Source organism: Clinocottus analis, unplaced genomic scaffold, assembly GCF_023055335.1.
Source record: "Clinocottus analis isolate CAN_PGR_092001 unplaced genomic scaffold, fCliAna1.0.p SCAF_15, whole genome shotgun sequence".
Classification (NCBI taxonomy): Eukaryota; Metazoa; Chordata; class Actinopteri; order Perciformes; family Cottidae; genus Clinocottus; species Clinocottus analis.
This window is the reverse complement of record NW_027175876.1, coordinates 14,611,024-14,629,579: the sequence shown is the minus strand read 5'-3', so window position 1 is coordinate 14,629,579 and position 18,556 is coordinate 14,611,024. Positions and strand designations below refer to the sequence as shown.

General features: G+C 41.7%; 2 protein-coding genes across 3 annotated transcripts in view; one reads left to right on the top strand and one right to left on the bottom strand.

Annotated features, from left to right (window-relative positions):
* Nucleotides 1-3,037, bottom strand: part of ginm1 (glycoprotein integral membrane 1) — a 4,585-nt gene extending 1,548 nt beyond the window's left edge. Inside the window, exons 1-6 of one of the 2 annotated variants that reach the window (XM_068576821.1) lie at nt 2,872-3,037; nt 2,655-2,726; nt 2,470-2,569; nt 1,994-2,148; nt 1,661-1,820; nt 683-912 (exon numbers count right to left, since the gene is read on the bottom strand). In XM_068576821.1, the coding sequence (XP_068432922.1) occupies nt 683-912; nt 1,661-1,820; nt 1,994-2,148; nt 2,470-2,569; nt 2,655-2,726; nt 2,872-2,967 (813 nt within the window). In that variant the 5' untranslated portion in view covers nt 2,968-3,037. The remainder of the gene's footprint in view (nt 1-682; nt 913-1,660; nt 1,821-1,993; nt 2,149-2,469; nt 2,570-2,654; nt 2,727-2,871) is intronic. The other variant, XM_068576822.1, reaches the window with a different exon arrangement.
* ppil4 (peptidylprolyl isomerase (cyclophilin)-like 4) lies at nt 2,909-18,007 on the top strand. Its single transcript, XM_068576819.1, has 13 exons — nt 2,909-3,165; nt 3,472-3,539; nt 5,316-5,380; nt 5,459-5,576; nt 7,743-7,885; nt 10,457-10,553; nt 10,772-10,888; nt 10,972-11,096; nt 11,205-11,271; nt 15,526-15,637; nt 15,776-15,872; nt 16,004-16,133; nt 17,569-18,007. Exons 1-13 carry the CDS (start codon nt 3,096-3,098, stop codon nt 17,803-17,805), a joined length of 1,446 nt encoding a protein of 481 aa, XP_068432920.1. The 5' UTR covers nt 2,909-3,095; the 3' UTR covers nt 17,806-18,007.
* Nucleotides 18,008-18,556: the final 549 nt, after the last annotated feature.

The window sequence follows — 18,556 nt, the reverse complement described above, 5'->3', positions numbered from 1 at the left end:
CAAGCGCACATTATTATATTAATTTTGTTGAAAGCTTTTTTTGTCACGAATGAGAAAGACATAACTGACCAAATTATCAAAATAAAACAAAGACATACTTTTTGAGAGAGCCATAATGCTATTCTGTATGGATCAAGCATTTTCACCAGTTTTGGATGGCTCTATAGAGGCACACGTCTGCATTTCTTCGCAGCAAAATCTCTAATTAGGTCATCATATGAGCTTCAGAGCCACTTCACCATTGATGCTGGTGACAGCATGACCACTCAGACGTCCCTGCCCCAATGTTGAACGCAGGTATGTTTTAATGAGCTTTAGTTTTGAACAACGTCGCTCAGCTGAGGTAACTGTATCAGGGAGAGTCAAGGCGCTCCTCCCCCGCCTCCTCCCGTCAAATATATCTGGGGGGATATATGTATTTGCCTGTCTTCAAAACTTGAGAGTCCTGCTAACATTAGCAATAACGCCAGTTCATTCGAGGTGTATGCATAACCATTACATTAGCAGCGGACATTTCCCATGTTCCCACATTTTTAGACAACCAGACCTTAAGGCAAAGCTCTCGCGGGCCACATGAAATGACGTGGCAGGCCACATTAGGCCCGCGGGCTTTGAGTTTGACATATATGTCTTACAATATATCTTTTACTGGTTTCCAGTGAGTTGCTGTGTCTTGGCTTACAGAGTAAGAGGATAGCGATTCTTTGGGTGGAGTTTCCATCTGAATCTGGTGCGGCTGCCTCGGCTCCCTGACATCAAACTCATCATCGTATCTGACATCATACAGCAGGTCGGGGTCCATGCGAAGTGGAGTCTCTGGGAGCTTTCCCGGTTCTGCAATCTCCTCCTGCGTGGTCTCCGTGTTCTTCAGTGGGTACTGGCTGGTGGTCTGGGACATCAACTGCTCTTCGTCTGATTTTATTTGATTTTTTTACAAAGCGCAGGAAAGTTTGAGAGCACACACACTAAACTCCACTACTCTAGAGCAGCGGTCCCCAACCCCCGGGGTCGGTTTGTACCGGGTCACACAGAAAGAATGAATGAATTTTTTTAAAAAAAATTTAAAAAAAAGTCAGGAAAATGTTTTATTTAAAAAAAGGACCGGATATATCCATCTGTGTGTCTGAGCCTCTTGACACACGTTACCCCAAAAACGTCTGCTTCAACTCTGCCGGTATTCTGATCTAAAATCAAGGCAGAATATGTTGAGATCGCCAAAAATGCTCTGAAATTTGCTTCCATTTCAAACATCCTTTCTTTGTGAAGCGGGATTTAAGATAAGCAGTAAAGCCGACATAAAGGTTTAAGTTAAGCAGTAGACTGGACATAAAGGTCTAAGTTACGGAGTAGACCGGATATAAAGTACACAAGTTGAGTGTCTTCAATCATATGGACCCGGCTCCTTGCAGAGAAATCAGCTCAGGGCTCCTACTAATTCGGTGTAATGGTGAGTTGTATATTTATTCACTTTATAATGGCTTTATACCGGTCGTATCATTTTATTACATCATATTTATTGCCCATACCGTAAAGGCCAGTCCGTGAAAATTTAGTTCGACACGAAACCAGTCCTTAGTGCAAAAAAGGTTGGGGACCGCTGGTTTAAAGTGTCTGCATGATAATAACAATGACACTTAAAAAAGACACCATGTTCTCGTACCTTTTCTGGGATTTGGCGGATCTGTGACAACCACGTCGTTTTCCCTGGGAACTCTGAAGATCTCACTGTGTCCGATGGGGTAGATGTTGGTAAACTGAGCCAGCTTCTGGAAATCTGGGCTCATTAGGATTTTTACCTCACACATGTCAGGCTGCTGGACCTACAGAATACAAACCCAAAGGGTGTGAAGTCATATGCGAATGCTGAAGTTACAAATCAAAGTTTTTCCGTTTAATTCATCAGTTCTGAAAAGATTTATAAAATTTATAAAGTTGCAAGAACAAGGTTCTGAGAGTATAGTTTCTCTAATTGTCATGGCCAATAGATATTCACCTCTTTGCCCTCCATCTCGATCACTTCACTGAACACCTGCAGGGCCACCACCTCCTCTGAGTCGCTGTACAGTCGGTTCTGGCTCACCATCACCCGAGTGACCGTAGACACCAAATCCCCGGACTCAAATTCACTGGTTCCATTGATGCCGTCTACTGGAAAAATAGAATTCATGGTACGCACTCATGCCATTTCTTCAACACTTTACATGTTTAAGTTAACAGCAGTAACCTTGTCCGTGACATTTTTGATTATGAATTAAATGTCAAGTCCTTTATCAAGTAAAATTGAATTAAAGGCCACTACTGATTCATGCAATTTGCCTCACATTTAATATAAATTGCTTATTGCGGAATACTTCCTTTTTAACAGGCGATCAACGTATAGTCTGAAGGAGGAGAGTGGTACTTTCTTCTGGTTTCTGTTATTTTAGTTTAGTAATTGGATTGATCACGAGTGATAAGAGAAAAACCCACAGAGGAGTGCTTGACAGTTGAACCTGGTGACCCCCGACAGCTCCACCGGGATGTCATTGACCAGCACCTGCTCTTCGCCAACCGATATATTCAAATTGATCTGGGGAAACAATATGATTGACAAATGACCCACCTCTGTACCTTCGTCAACGTTACAAAAGTTCTCCAATAGAGTTACCGTATACCTGCAGGTTGTTGGAGTCCTGCAGCTGCGTATTTGCGAGAGTCCCTGTCGTCACATTGATCAGGATGTTTTCCTGGAGATCAATAATCAAAGAGAAGAGAGAACCACACGTGAGGTTAGTGACACAATGGACAACCAAGGGAGTGAGCGCTACGCTAACTCGATGCGAACGTCAACATCACCGGGTTTGGCTCAATGCGCTATTGTTGACGCTTTACCGTATTCAGTTGCCTGAGCGAAGACTCCGTGCACGTCGCCGAAGTGAAAAGAAGCGAGATGACGCTCATTGCTATCGTTAGACTAGCCGTTTCCATTTTGCGATAAAAGCCAGACAGACGACAGCGTTCGTTAAAACAAAAACATTGAGCATTACGCGTGAGCTGCGCACGCGCAGGGAGTTTTCCCAAAAACACTCTTCTCTCGCGAGACCGAGGACGTCAGCATGGCGGTGCTCCTTGAAACGACGTTGGGCGATATTGTCATTGATTTGTTCACAGAAGAAAGGCCCAAAAGTAAGATTTTTAAATTATACGCACGTGACAGAAGCTCGCTTCGCGAGCCGGTTGCTGGTTGAGTTTATGGCCGTCAACCGGCTGCTGCGTAGTATACAGCATGCTAGCTTGGGCTGTTAGCTTTAGCAAACAGCCCATTAGCAAACAATTAACCGACATAAAAAATACAAGCGGAATAAATCCCTCATGTGTCCTTCCTTCATGTATGCTCATTAGCCGTGTCAGTAGTGGTTTGTCTGTGTTGCACTGTCGTTGAAATGACTTGCGGTTTAACCTCTGTGCTCTTTTATTTTTATTATTACGCAGCTTGCCTAAACTTCCTGAAACTATGCAAGATAAAGTACTACAACTACTGCCTCATCCACAATGTCCAGGTAAAACTCGAACGGTTCCTTGCAGACTTCTGTAACAACAAAGGTTCGAATATCGGGAGGACCGTGGCGCAAACTCGCCGGAGGAGAGCGCTATTGTGCCCTACCACGATTGAAAAACTATAAACCTAGCACCTAGCTTCCCATATAGATACATTTTTAGTAGGGCTGTGAAATTATTACAATGCTTAATCAGATTAATCACAGGTTTCTGTGGATTAATCATGATTAATCACATATTACCGATATTCTCGGTATATTTTTGTAAAAACATAAAGATTTATGATAAAAGACTGATATATACATTGTCATTTATACATTGGGCTGCTGTTGTAAACAATGCAGCTATAGGCCATAAGATGAACCCCGTTATGGTTTCATCCCGCTCCACAGTAATCTACGCGATCTTTAGCTCATAAAAAAATAACGAGTTGTGCTAAACTTCCAAAAAAAGTTTGTCGTTGAAATTCCAGTTGATTATTGATGCAGCGATGTTTTCTGCAGAACTAGTTTCTTCAGAGCGTAAATCAGCTTTAACAGGATATTCGTCGCAATTGGAGGTGACAAGCTGCTCAGTGTTGCCAGATTGGTGATGGCGTAGTATCGTACCAAACGCTCAAAATGGTTGTATTTGGAGGATAATTATCGTGCATCTGGCAACCCTGTGATCGGTTGATCAATGACAGTTCTCTCTACCTTCAGAGCTCGCGCAAGAAGGTGGATGTAAGATACCGTTTCAAAACTTGTAAGAGCCTAATAGCTAGTTTGTGAAAGACTCAGAGAAACATAAATATCCAACGAGGCAAAATCCTGGAGGTTTTGGAATCCCGGACGCTATTTTTAGGTCTCAAAAAGAGGACATGTCGGGGAAAAAGAGGACGTCTGGTTACCAGGTAATTCTCATGACTTACAGAAGTGCAGTGATCCCATGTTAGCGCCACATGATCCGTAGCAGCCAAGTCATTTTCCGTTTTGTTCTTTCCAGCTTTATACAGCGCGTGGATCTTTGTCATGATTGTGCGTCTTTGCGGTGCTTTGATGCTCGGGTCCCCCGTTGCCACTCGCAACACTTTGGTGAAGCCCTCATCCTCAACAATATTAATTCCGCAACTGTGCTACTCAGCTTGTCACAGACAGACTTAGTAAGGGGTCTTTGTTGTTCAGTGAGGCTGGTTTGACGCATTCCTCTTGAACGCCCCCGCCGACCATCGCATGCTGCGCGTTGAGATGTTTAGCTGGTTGTGCTGGTGAAACGTTAACGTCCTCCCGAGTGAATATCTGACATCTACGTCTAACTGCATTAGAGCGGAAATAGTTCAATAGGTATATTAGATCATTCTGCGCATGCGTTAAATGCTTTAAAAAATAACGCATTAATCCTGTAATTTAATCACAATGAGTTAACGCGTTATTTTTCATAGCTCTAATTTTTAGCAACACTTTTATTTTAGTCCAAGCACTTGCCCATGCAGGTAAGGAAAATACACAGCTCCCAAGGACCCCTGGTGCAAACACAATTTGCTATATTATTGTTGCCACTCTTGTTCACCATACTCTGACAGATGAGGGTGCTCGACTGCGGGTTTCAATATTGTTTATAATGGCTCCTTGTCCAAGCATACGATCTTAGCAAATTTGTGGACAGTTTTGTCTCAAAAGTAACGTGAAGTGTATCTATTGTTAATGATCAGGCTCTGGTGAAGACACCTCATTTATCGGTCCAGCTTTGAAGGTGGAACTGCGGGAGATGCTGTAACACCATGTTCGTCTGCTCTACAGAGAGATTTCATCGTGCAGGCCGGAGATCCCACTGGGACGGGACGTGGTGGAGAATCTATCTACAGGTCAGTCATCGCCTTCGTTTTTCGATACCACAAGTTGAACACAGACATATTTTTTTTCTCTCCTGTGTGATTTATTAGCAAAATTTATGGGGACCAGGCCCGCTTTTTTGATTTGGAGAGAGCGCCACGCATCAAACACAGGAAGAAGGGGACGGTGTCCATGGTGAACAATGGAAACAATCAGCATGGTTCCCAGGTGAGTAAGATGTGCAGTCACGCAATCGTTTGCCCTGCAAGTTGCAAAAAGCAACATTAAATGCCTTTTACTAGTTTGATGATTACGCTTGATCTGCTAAGTTAAAAACAAATACTTTAATATAATTTATTGTATATTTGCTGATTAATTAAAGAAAGCAGAAGAGTTTTTGCTTTCTCTAGGGTGAATCATATTAAACTTACAGATCAAACGCTCCCTGCTGCAGTAAGGCCAAGATCCTTCTTGTGGCACTGGCACCCAGTGGCAAGCGTGTGGCAGGCGTCAGCCAAGCGGCGAGTCTCCGGCGTGTCTGCGGCGAGTCTCAGCCATGCGCCGTGTCTGCAAAGGCGTGATGAGTTCGCAATGTGTCTGCAGCGAGTCGCCATTCAATTGCCAGAACAGTCGCAAGCGTACGGCACTAGTCGAGAAGCTAGCCAGTTGAGTGGGTGGATCTACTTTACCTGGGAACACTAGTTGTTGTTACAACAAATCAGCTGCCGTAAATCAGTTTTATGATCATATAATAGAGGAACTGTGTTTTTTTTTATTTTGTCAATGCCTAAGTGTACAGATAGATAATGTGTTTTTTTTGTAGACTTAATACTTACAATATGCAATAAGATAACATATTGCTGTACGTACAATACTGATGTACTATATTGAATATTGTTTTGCTACTAACCATAATAATGTACCTGCCTTTTTAATATATATATATATATATATATATATATATATATATATATATATATATATATATATATATACACACACACACACCTTGTCATGTCATACTGTAATACCACCATGTTGAGACTCTACTTTGAGGAGACGGCACTGTTGGTCTAAGCTAAACACTGGAATATTTTTTCCGCCTAGTGGCACCTTCTTTCTGACTTCTGCCCCTCTCGTGGTGGCACTCGTCTGACTACTGGTGGCAAGTCTCTGACGCCTAGTGGCACTTCTCTGACAACTACTGGTACTGGCAGCTCATGGCACTCACCAACACCTAATTTATAAGGAGTGGAGGACCAGTGGCTTTTATCCAACTTCTATTTAAAAAAAAAAAATTTGAACAAGTGGCCGAAATGAGTTTTCTTCGTAGGGAGGCCGGACACAGTCTTATAGAGGGGGTAAGGAGGTCGGACATCATCAGGGACCTTGAAGTTGAGGCGCTATTCCTTCAGGTCGAAAGGAGTCAGCTGAGGTGGTTCGGGCATCTAATCAGGATGCCTCCTGGACGCCTGCCATTAAAGGTTTTCCGTGCTCGTCCAACTTTTGTTGCACTGTTGCTGAGTTATATTTCTTATCCGCTTTCAATGGGCCCTAATTATATTCAAGGCTTTAAGGTCTAAGTGTAGAAAAAAAGTGTATTCCCCAGTTAATCAGAATCTATATAGTTGTGCAGTTGTAATCCTTTTCACACTCAAGAGAGGTGTGTATGTTGAGCTTTACCTGGTAAAAAAAATATTCTAGTGTTTAGCCTAGACCAACAGTGCCGTCTCATCAAAGTAGAGACAAGGTATAATATGACAAGGTATAATAATATATATATATATATATATATATATATATATATATATATATATATATATATATATATATATATATATATATATATATATATAAAATTTAATTAATAAAAAGGCAGGTACATTATTATGGTATATAAGTGTAATATATTATGAAGTGAAATGTTGTAGTAGCAAAACAATATTCAATATAATACATCAGTATTATACTGCAGTATATTATTTTATTGCATATTGTAAGTATTAAGCCTACAAAAAAAACACACATTATCTATCTGTACACTTAGCTATTGAAAAAAAAAAACCTAGTTCCTCCATTATATGATCATAAAACTGATTTACGGCAGCTGACCTGTTGTGACAACAATGGGTGTTCCCAGGGAATGTAGCTCCACCCACTCCGCTGGCTAGCTTCTCGACGAGTGCCGGCACTTAAGTGGCACCTGCCACTGACTCGTCGCTGAGTTGCTGCTGAGTCGCCACTGATTCGCCACTGAGTTGCCGCTCTCCTGGCACCTGGCTGACGCCTGCCACACGCTCGCCACGGACTCACCAATGCCAGTGATCGCACTCGCTGTCTCTCCACTGCTGAGTGTGTTGCATAATGTGTCTAACATTTCATTCCTGTCCTCAGTTCTTAATAACCACGGGTGAGAACTTGGACTACCTGAATGGAGTCCACACTGTGTTTGGGGAAGTGACGGAAGGCTTAGAGGTCTTGGACAAAATCAATGAGACCTTCGTTGACAAGGACTTTGTCCCATTTCAGGATATCAGGTGAACTAGATTTGTAACGGTATACAGAAGTCTCGGTCGGGTTCATATTCAGGTTTAGGAGTCACGGTTTTGTTTATTTTCATCAACAGACAGTTGTGCCTTTTTGCCAAAGATGTTAGAAATCCTCTTTTCTGGGGACTGAGGGAGCATTTTACCCACTGGCCACTTTGGAAAATTCTTTTCATTTATAAATATAAGAAACTCTTTTGTTTTACGGTGAGGAATGGGTATTGTATGCTAAAACAACACTTTTAAAAGGATACCGGTGCCTGAATCAATATTTTTTTATTGCAATGGCAATTTTTCTTCTTCAAAATGAACAATATATTACCGTATTTTTTTGCACTATGAGGCGCACTTAAAAGCCTTTAATTTTCTCAAAAAACAGCATTACACCAGATGGATTAATTCTGGTTTTCTTACTGACCTCCAAGCGATTTTGTGTGGTACGGCGTGTGGTAAGTCAAAATGTTTTAGTACGACTTTGGTAAACTACAAAGCCGCACCGCTTGCAGCATTACGGCTACCGTAGCGAGGACGTCGCAGAGTACCGTCAAACATACTGTGCTTCACCATAATATTACAGTGTGTGTTTATGGACCTGTCAAAAGACACGCTTACGATGCAGACTTCGAAACTCAAGGCTATCAGTCTCGCAGTAGAATAGAATAGAGGGAATAGAGCAGCTGCGAGAGAATTCAACATTAATGAATCAATGGTACGGAAGTGGATGCTTTTTTCACAAATCTTAGTCCCTATTGATCTGTGACTCCATGCGTTCCTATCTCACCGACGTTGTCAAGAAACAGGTGACGCAAACTAATTCGGAACTTGCCATCATTTCAGGTGGATTAACTAAAGAACTCCAGCCGCTAGGTATTGGTGTCAACAGGACGTTCAAAGTTAAACTGCGAGCTGGGTGGGAGCATTGGATGACAGAAGGCAAACACACATTCACCAAGACAGGGACACAGCGCCAGGCAACTTAACAATATTACGTAGTTGCATCGTATGTAACTTACGCCACTATGGCCATGTTGGATGCTGTAATTGCCCAACTATTAAACACGAACACTGAAGATGAATAATTTGTGGACAAGGAATAAACTGAAAAAGTGAGCGAGTTGTGTTTCACGTGTTATAACTTAACAATTTTTTTTTGTTTTTGTAAAGACGCTAACGTTTCATTTATCGGTATTAGAATGTTTTTTACATGTTTCAATTGAACAAGGTTGGTAGTTATTGTTCATTAACATTTGAATAATGTTGAGCGTTATTGTGAACGCATTTAATAAAGTTTGACTGACTGACTTATCTAACTGTTTTTGTTTTTTTTGCTTTATGCGCCGTATAGTGCAGTGCGCTTTATATATGAAAAAAGATCGAAAATAGGCTGATCAATTGACAGTGCGTCTTATAATCTAGTGTGCCTTATAGTGCAAAAAATACGGTAACTGTTTAATGTATAATATGTACATAAATAAACAAAACATTTGACTAAAGCTTCAAACTTTTTAAATTCAAACTATAAACAATATATTTTAACAAAAACAGACTAAAAACGTCAGGTGCTCTGATAGGGGAGGTGTACAACTGAACTCCACTCAGTAACTGTTGGACTCTACAAACTCTGCTGCTTTACTTAGCTGCTCTTGAATTTGGCAAACACAGTAAACCAAAAAACAAACACGTATCCTAATAACTTTGTGTTGCAGCTTAGAGCGTTTCTTCTGCAGAGCTCCCAGCCGATGTCCTTGATGGTCAGCAGCGGTTTCTCCGCTCTGAAACAAACGTTTTCAGCAGGAAGTTTAAAGTTTATAGTTTGTGAGTCTTTTCCCTCTCTAGAAACTCTGCAAACTCTCTTTCTCGTTCCGATTCCAGCGTTCCTATTCCAGCGTCCCTATTCCAGCGTTCCTATTCCAGCATTAAAAACAGACGTTTCCAATGAGGTTTGGTGGAGAAAATGGGGCGTTTCTCTCTTGGAGTTCGTCTCTTCTTCTTACACGCAATTGTTTTGTTACATTTGCTGCATTTACCTTTTTATTTTTACAAATATTTTCACAATGCAAGAGAACATGTAAAGCATACAGAGCACACTACATTAAACATTACAGAAAATTAACAAAAATAAATAAATATACAAGTAGAATCATTTACCTTTTTGGCATTTTCTGTTGAAAGGTTGATGGCTAGCTAGCTACTATAACTATACAACCTACTACCAGGGCGGAGTCATTATGGTAGTGGGGGAAAAAAAGTATTTTAATTGGCTCAGGCACCGAAAGAAAGCACTGAAATCTGCGTTGTGTTTTGGTCCAGTAGGTACCGATCGTATTGGCATTACCCTATTTCGGTACCCAATCCTAATTACAGTGCACAAACCCTCCAAAAAGGTAACTTTATGCAATAGGCCATGAAACTGAACAGCATCTCCTGTGCTATGAAACTGAAATTATATTGCAAGGCAGGATGTGTTTCCATTCACATCCTGCACTGCACTGTTTCCCCCGCACCCTGACGGTTTGACACAAATACTGCAGAAAGAAAAACCTTAGTGTAATTTTGCTGCAGGGTAAACCATACGGTGGTCCTGGAAGACCCTTTCGATGACCCTCCTGATTTGCAAGTGCCTGATGGATCGCCGGAGCCGACCAAAGAGCAACTAGATGTGAGCGCAGTGATGCTGTTGATTTATTAAGGCCATGAGGGTTCTTACTTTTCTTTTTCCTCTCATACAAAAATATAAAGCCAACACTGTCTTGACTTAAGATAACCCACAAACAGATTTTCGAGATCTGAAACCAGAAATCTTTTCTGGAGGAAGAAACTCATACAGTAAATGTACAAATGGCACATTCTGCTTCAATAACAGCTGTTTTTGTGCAGAGCGGAAGAATCGGAGCGGACGAAGTGATCGACGATACGGATGGGAAAGCAGCGGAGGAGTTGGACGAAAGGTTGAAGGAGAAGGAAGCCAAGACTCAGGCCATCCTGCTGGAGATGGTAAGAAAAAGAGGCAACTGAAGATGTACCACAGGTGCAGTCGGAGACTTTTACACACTCTCTATTGTTTTATATTCCCACAGGTGGGTGACCTGCCTGATGCAGATATGAGGCCTCCAGAGAACGTGCTTTTTGTGTGCAAACTAAATCCAGTGACCGCGGACGACGACCTGGAAATCATCTTTTCTCGCTTCGGGACCATAAAAAGGTGACACTGCAAACGTCCAAGTATATTGGATTTGTACAATATACAAATTGTGTGTGTGTGTGTGTGTGTGTGTTTAAAACGTTCATTCTGTTTCTCTGTTGTGTGTAGCTGTGAGATCATCAGAGACTGGAAAAGTGGAGATTCCCTGTGTTATGCTTTCATTGAGTTTGATAAGGTGAGCGTCTTGTATTTATACGTATTGTAAAATATCTTATGACAACTGCGTATGTGCACTTTTGTGTCGTCTACATACATGCGTGGAAGTGGTTACAGTTTAAAGGGTGATTCCTTTTTTTCTTTTTCTTAATTTTTAGGGTCCCAACGACTGACGTAGTCAGTCCGAGAGGACCCTATTGAAACTGTAAGGGGTATTATTATTATGCCGATTTTTATTTTAGAACATTGGGCTCCGTTTTGGGCGACTTGTCATACTCCAAAACTTACCAAATTTTGATCGCTGGTCAGGACTGGGGAAAATAGACGTATGAAATAGGCGTTACATTTGCATCAAAAGAAATGGCTCTTTAGCCCCCCCTAGAAGTTGGACTGGCAACGCCCCTTGCCCAGATTGTCCGATTGACTTGAAAAAATTCACACATGTCCAGCTCCAACTGCTCTACAGAAAAGCCTCTCAGACCATAAAGTCCGCCTCCCAAAACTTTCCGCCATTTTGAATTTTCTGAAAAACACGTTTTCTCACTTTCATCCTAGAACGCTTGGTCCGATTTATACCAAACTCTCTGTAAATAATGAATGGAGTTGTATCTTCAAGACTGCGTTGAAAGATTTTGAATATCTCATTATATCAATATCTCTCACACACACTCACCTTCGACTGTCAGGTCATACCCCTCTCCTCCACAGTCACAAATCTGGGAGTTAGGTTTGATCCTCACCTGACCTTTAATGAACATATAAAACACCTGTGCAAAACCTCCTTTTATCATCTCAAAAACATCTTCAAGCTCCGCCCCACTTTAACCCTGTCAGATGCAGAGAAGCTCGTCCACGCTTTCATCTCCTCTAGACTGGACTACTGCAATTCACTTTTCACGGGGACCACTGGCAAGAACATCCAAAAACTACAACTCATTCAAAACAGCGCTGCCAGGATCCTGACGAGAGTCCGCAAATATGAGCACATCACACCAATCCTCCAATCACTCCACTGGCTCCCAGTCTCAACCCGGATTGACTACAAAGTCGTACTCCTCACACATAAATGCGTCAATGGGCATGCACCTACAACAACAACTCATCACTCCCCAGACCTCTACCCGCACCCTTAGATCTTTCAGTAGCTCGCTCCTTCGGGTTCCCCACACCAAACTCCGCACCATGGGCGACCGGGCCTTTTGCTCAGCAGTGCCCCACCTGTGGAACGGTGTCCCTGACCATCTGAGGGCAACACAGACCCTGGACTCTTTTTTAAGACTGGCCTAAAAACCGTTTTATTCAAAAAGGCGTTTTTACTTTGAGTTGACTTTTATGACTTTCGTGACCTTCATTTTATGACTTTGATTTTAACTATGTGGCACTGTGAGATTCTCGGATGAAGAGTGCCTTACAAATAAAATTTATTATTAATACACATTTTGTGCGTTCGCTATGTAATACAAAGCTGTTGTAACTCCAATGCAAAAACTAGTGTATTGCAGCTTTTATTTTAAAGTAATGTTATCAGAACAATATAACTGTCACTCTGGAGCAACAGCAAGTTGACATACACACATATATGGTTTATAAATATTTTTTCCTTTTATTTCTGAGTAGGTACTGTTCAGTAGTAAGGGTCCATGTGAGGGACAAGCCACTCCTCCTTTTGTCCATGTTCAGTCTGTTGCTTAGCTTAAAGATGTTAAAGACCAGCAATTGATTCACTTCATACAAAAGCAATAAGTGCTTTTCATTTTTTCAGGGCAGCGTGGGTTCTCTCCGGGTTCTCCGGCTTCCTCCCACAGTCCAAAGACATGCTGCATAGGTTAATTGGACTCTAAATTGCCCGTAAGTGTGAATGTGAGCGTGAATGGTTGCCTGTCTATGTGTCTGCCCTGTGATGAACTGGCGACCTGTCCATGGTGTACCCTGCCTTCGCCCCTTGACAGCTGGGATCGGCTCCAGCGCCCCGCAACCCTAATGAGGATAAGCGGTTAAGATAATGGATGGATGGATGGATGGATGTTTTCAGTTCAGTTTTTCTTACTCAGTGAGAAAAGTCCAGTCTGTGTTTGCTTGAACAAGTGCACTGACGTCTGGTTAAATGAGTTGGAGATGTGAAGGACAGCTGAAAGGTATCAGCGGTGGCTTTGCGCATGCGCGATTAATGTTCAATCCGGGGACGCGGAACTTGCAGCGCGAGGCTGCCGGTGACCGCTTGTGAAGCTTTGGGACAGAAGCAACAGAACAATACATGCTTTTGCGTCTGGCTCAAGTCGGTAAGTAGTCCGGTAATGCTACGGAAGCGCGGGGGCTGACCTAAATGAATCGCCTTCAAAGTAAAAGCCCAAAAAAATATACGTATGCGTACCAAGTTTCATACATGTAGGTCAACCGTAGCGCTGGGGCTACTTAAATGAATATTTGTAGGGTGCGCTATCGAGCCGAAGTGCCATTTTGAAGCATTCAAATCATATCAGGCAACTACATCTTTGCTTTTTAATGTGTGTACCAAGTTTAGTTACATTTCGAGCATACTTAGTGCTTCAAAAGCACCTTCGTTGTTGACGGCAGAGGATGGCCGCCACGGCAACAGCGTTTCATGAAACATCAAAAGCTTTAGGGGAAGTCATCATAAAAGTCCTATGTTTGTGTAGAAGTAATTTGATGTCGATCTGCTTGACCTACTAAGAGAAACAAGCCAAAGTATAGAACATTTTACTTTCTGTTACTACTAAGTGGTGCTATGACTAAAATTAAAAATTAGACTGCACATGTCTTCAGGCCTGGAGTCTCATCAGACATGTGAAATCTGGAAAGGATCTGATGATGTGGCGTCGAGTTACATCGGTTTATTCATTCCTGGCGAAGGATTGAACTTGCGTGATGCTCCCACTCAACGCTGTTTAACATTTGAAGATCATGAAATCTGTGCTCGACTCCTCCCCCTTTTGAAGAGGAGCGTGCACACGCAGTTATCCAGATGACTGACGTCTGGCTCGAATGAAAGCTGTACGACTATACTATATTCAGCTGTCCACTGTTGGAGTAAAAATGTGACCTCGGGAACTTGGTCTGGCCGTTTTTTGCCACTGACCTTCAGTTCTCTGAACACCTTTAACCTTTTGAAATGAGGCAACGCAACAGTTTCGTACACCATAGTGCTGGATTTCTGCAGTAAACATCTATACCACTAGAGGGCGCTGGGCAGGTTGTTGGAGATATATCGACTTCCACCAGTGACATGACATTCAGTCATAAAGTTAAATCATAGTGTACAATTTCCTTATAAATGAACCCCAAAAAATATGAATGTTAAAGATTAATAGTTGAAGTAATATGCACCTCAACAGCAGGCAGTCCTGTACTTTCCATCAGTGTGTTTTCTGAGAGCCAGTCAATGAAGGCCTTGCTTGTTCTGAGATATCTGATGGTAGATACGAAGTGGAAATACATTCTAAAATGTATTTATTTCTCCTCATTTTATATTCTCCGATAAATAAATTTGCAAGAAGATGTTACACTCATTTTCTTTTGAAATGTTTGTGTGTTCCTGGTTTGTAAATTTTATGTTCAGGCAGACAAATGCAACAAGGAAGTTTGTTTGCAGCACGACACAATTTTTGTTTTTGAAACGCGATGTATATCGACTTCTTGCTTCACACTATATTTATTTAGCGCTGCAGAGATCTGATGATTGAATTGTTGTTTGATATATCAAATGCTAGGACTATATATATATACTGTAAATTTAATCTCTTTGAACTGTTGGTTGGACAAAACTAAACCGATGAGAAATTGTGATTTTATATTTTAACGACTAAATCAGTGGTTTCCATGAGTCTTTGAGTGGGTTCCAGGGGCTCCCCAGCAAAAGGGGAATTATTAAATTTGTACTGTATTTCTATCCATAAGTAACACGATGACAACATGTATGATTGCTTTCGTTGTGGTTTTTACACACTTTCTATAATTTAGCATGTAGGGGCAAATAATCTGTCAAAGAGGGCACCCTGGGGCAAAATCATTTTAATTGTCTCAGTTTAGGAATGTTTATAAAACATTGTTCTAAACAGTTATCAAGCAAATAATCAGCAGATTAATTGATAATGAAACCTTTTTTGTTAGTTTGGTACATCATATAGTTAAGTTATTTCCTCTTTATTGCTCTTACTACCCATTCAAAGTACGTCATTTGTTAATAACATTACATCATCTGTTTACACTTCCCCTTTTACCACTTTCTTTTTCTTTATGCTTTTTGTCTCCAAAGCAAGAAGATTGTGAAAAGGCCTATTTCAAAATGGACAACGTGCTCATCGATGATCGACGCATTCATGTAGACTTCAGCCAGTCAGTCTCAAAGATCAAATGGAAGGGCAAAGGTACTCTTACGCCTGACATGAATGTTTCTCTTTTTGTTCTGAAGGGTGAACACGTTAACCCCAATCCAAAGAAAGTCTCCATACACAGCTTTGAGTTAAATCTGACACTGAGATTTTATAGCCTTCTCTGTTTCCTAGGTGGGAAGTATACAAAAGATGACTTCAACGCCTACGAGAAGGACGTGGAGAACCGATCCAAACTTACCCTCAAGAATCAAGTGAAGCCAAAACAAGAGTATCCTTGTGTGTTAAAAGGCAGGGATTTAGTTTTCCACTTCCTGTCTGCATCAGTCTGCACTATTCAAACTATTGCCGTGGCCCTTGAATTTCTCAACTTTCTCGAGATTTCCATAACTTTCCCCATAGTTCCAAGTACGACCTGATAATTGAGGAGGAAGAAGAGGCGACGAGTCACCAGCCCTCCGAAAAGAAACATAAGGAGAAGAGGCACCATCATCATTCAGATGATGACAGCCGGAAGTTCAGAAAGCACAAGGTAACAAAATTTAGAGCACGTCTACTACCTCCACATGGCTGAGGCAGCATGTAGAAGCTAACGGCACTAATGGTGCAATCTGTCTTGCTACAAAACAATTGAGCCAAAAGTTTTCCTTAACCGTCCTTGTCACACAAAGGTTACCAGGTCGAGAGTTACTCTTACTAACCAATCAAATCCCCTTTTGTCTTCAATGAGAAAGGATCAAATTTGAATCATTCGTTACCAGGGAAAATAATTCTGCATTTTGAGTATTTTTTTACTTTAGCTCCAATCGGCAGCAGCACAAATTCCGTCCGTCTCTGTCGAAGCAGCACTTAAACTTCGTTCTAAGTCTTTTTTACATTCGTTTTTTTTTACAAATTCAGAAAAAATCTTGAGTTTAAAATAAACCTACCATCAATAATTCTAGCTGTTTGTGCAAAGAGTTGCAGTTAATTCTGAGCATACAGTAACCAAGTTGTTGACAGACGGACAAGTTTACTCATCCCATAGATTTCCCATCCCATAGATTTTACACTGGTTCGCCAATGCTGTATTATGTAAGTATGTTCTTTCTCATATAGCTGCACCAATATTCATTTAGTTTTTTATTTCCACCAAGCGCACTGTCTTTGTGTCAAATGAAACACAAGAAATATTTTTTTTTCATTCTGAAAACATCAGAGAGAGAGAGAGAGCGTCTTCTTTAAGCCTAGTTTATGGTTCTGCGCCACATCAACGTGACGCCGTCTTTGAGCATTCAAAGTTCTGCGTCTAGGGACCGCGTTGCTCCAGGGTGGTGTGGCTGTGTGATTTCATGGGTTATAGCCGAATCCTTGCTTTTTCTTCCGGTCACAGTAAACAACAGTAAACAATGGCAACCAAGGTGGAGCGACTGTATTTGAAGTCGGAGCTCATCAATATTGAAGAGCAAATGCTTATATTGAAAATGTTGAAGCGCAGGCGACAGATAAGACGTGTGCGGAGGTGGTCTGTACGACGACTAAAATAATAAAAAAAAGAGCAACTGCCGGTAGTTACTTTCTGAGCGGACCAATCACAGCGGACCAATCACAGCGGTTGCGGTCCGTGACGCATTTTTAGGATTTCTTTGGAGGTGCACGCAAGGCTACGACGTAGGGGTCTGCGTTGACGGCGTAGCTACGGCGTAGGTTTGCCGTCGACCTGACGCAGAACCATAAAATAGGCTTTACAGATTGTGTTCTGTTTTGTACAAGAACAAAACGCTTTTACTATTCTATATTCTGTTTCTGTATTAATGTCACTGGTGCATTAATGTGTACACAGTGCATTTTACTGTTGAAGTTGTAGTGGAGTAGAAGTATAAAGTAGAACAAAATGGTAAATATTGGAGTACAAGCCTTAAACTTGTACTTAAGTGAATGTACTCTGTTATATTCCACCACTGAATGTCTCACTGTGACATTTCCAGGCTGACAGGGACAGCCGACGAGACCGAAAGACGGGGCGCCAGCGCTCCCAATCCCGCTCACGTTCCCGCTCTCGTTCCCACTCACGTTCCCACTCCAGAGACCGGGGCTACAAACATGGCAAATCCCAGCACCAACATGGGAAGGAGGGCCGCGATCGGGGCCACAGCCACAAGGACTGGAGCCGCAGCAGCTCCTCCAAGAGGTCCAATGAAAAAGAGAGGAGTAGGTACATGTGAGGGATGTAGAAATGGAGACACAGAGAGGTCGCCCGCATTCAGCATGAATTATGTGGTATCTAAATATTCACAAGTCGCCCTCACTACTGGCTTCTTTTGACATCACTGAGGGAAAAAAACTTGGATGATGTTTAAGTCTTTGTTACATTGTCCTGAAGAACAAGATCTTTTTCAAATCTATATTAAAAAGAATCCCCCAAAATGTGACTGTCTTTTCTTCTCTTTTTTCTATTAATTATTTCCGGTTATGGAACCTAACAAAGTACACATACTCAAGCAGAGCACTTTTATTGGACTAACGTGTTGTCGCGAGGCACTACACTGCAACCCGTTTAGCCAGTGCCGTCTGCAGCGTTCCCCCTTGAATTCCATCATTGTCCTCATTCTTTGCTTTGACACACAAATATGGGAGAATCGGGTCCTTGAAGTAACGTTTTGGGTCCAGGATGGTATTCCTGCACTGTAGTTATACAACTTTGACTTTAGTAAATCATCCGAGTGCTTTTATTTCACCTTGAAATCCACAACAGACCCCCCCCCCCCCCTTTCCCCTTGGTATTTACTTGCACTTTCCACTTTTACATTACATGTCATTTAGCTAACGCTTTCATCCTAAGCGACTTACAATAAATGCATTCAACCGTGAGTACAAACTCATAACAAGAATCAAGAGAGTTCCATTTTTTTCAATAAAGTCAAACTGCAAAGGGCTATCATTAAGAGCCATCTAAGTGCTGCCAAAGTGCTACTG

What these genes read in the sequence shown, in the direction of transcription:
- ppil4 (XM_068576819.1), top strand. Translation starts at nt 3,096, where the DNA reads ATGGCGGTGCTCCTTGAAACGACGTTGGGCGATATTGTCATTGATTTG. An exon ending in CACAGAAGAAAGGCCCAAAA is followed by an intron (nt 3,166 to 3,471) that starts GTAAGATTTTTA and finishes ATTATTACGCAG; the next exon opens with CTTGCCTAAACTTCCTGAAA. An exon ending in CAAGTGAAGCCAAAACAAGA is followed by an intron (nt 15,873 to 16,003) that starts GTATCCTTGTGT and finishes CTTTCCCCATAG; the next exon opens with TTCCAAGTACGACCTGATAA.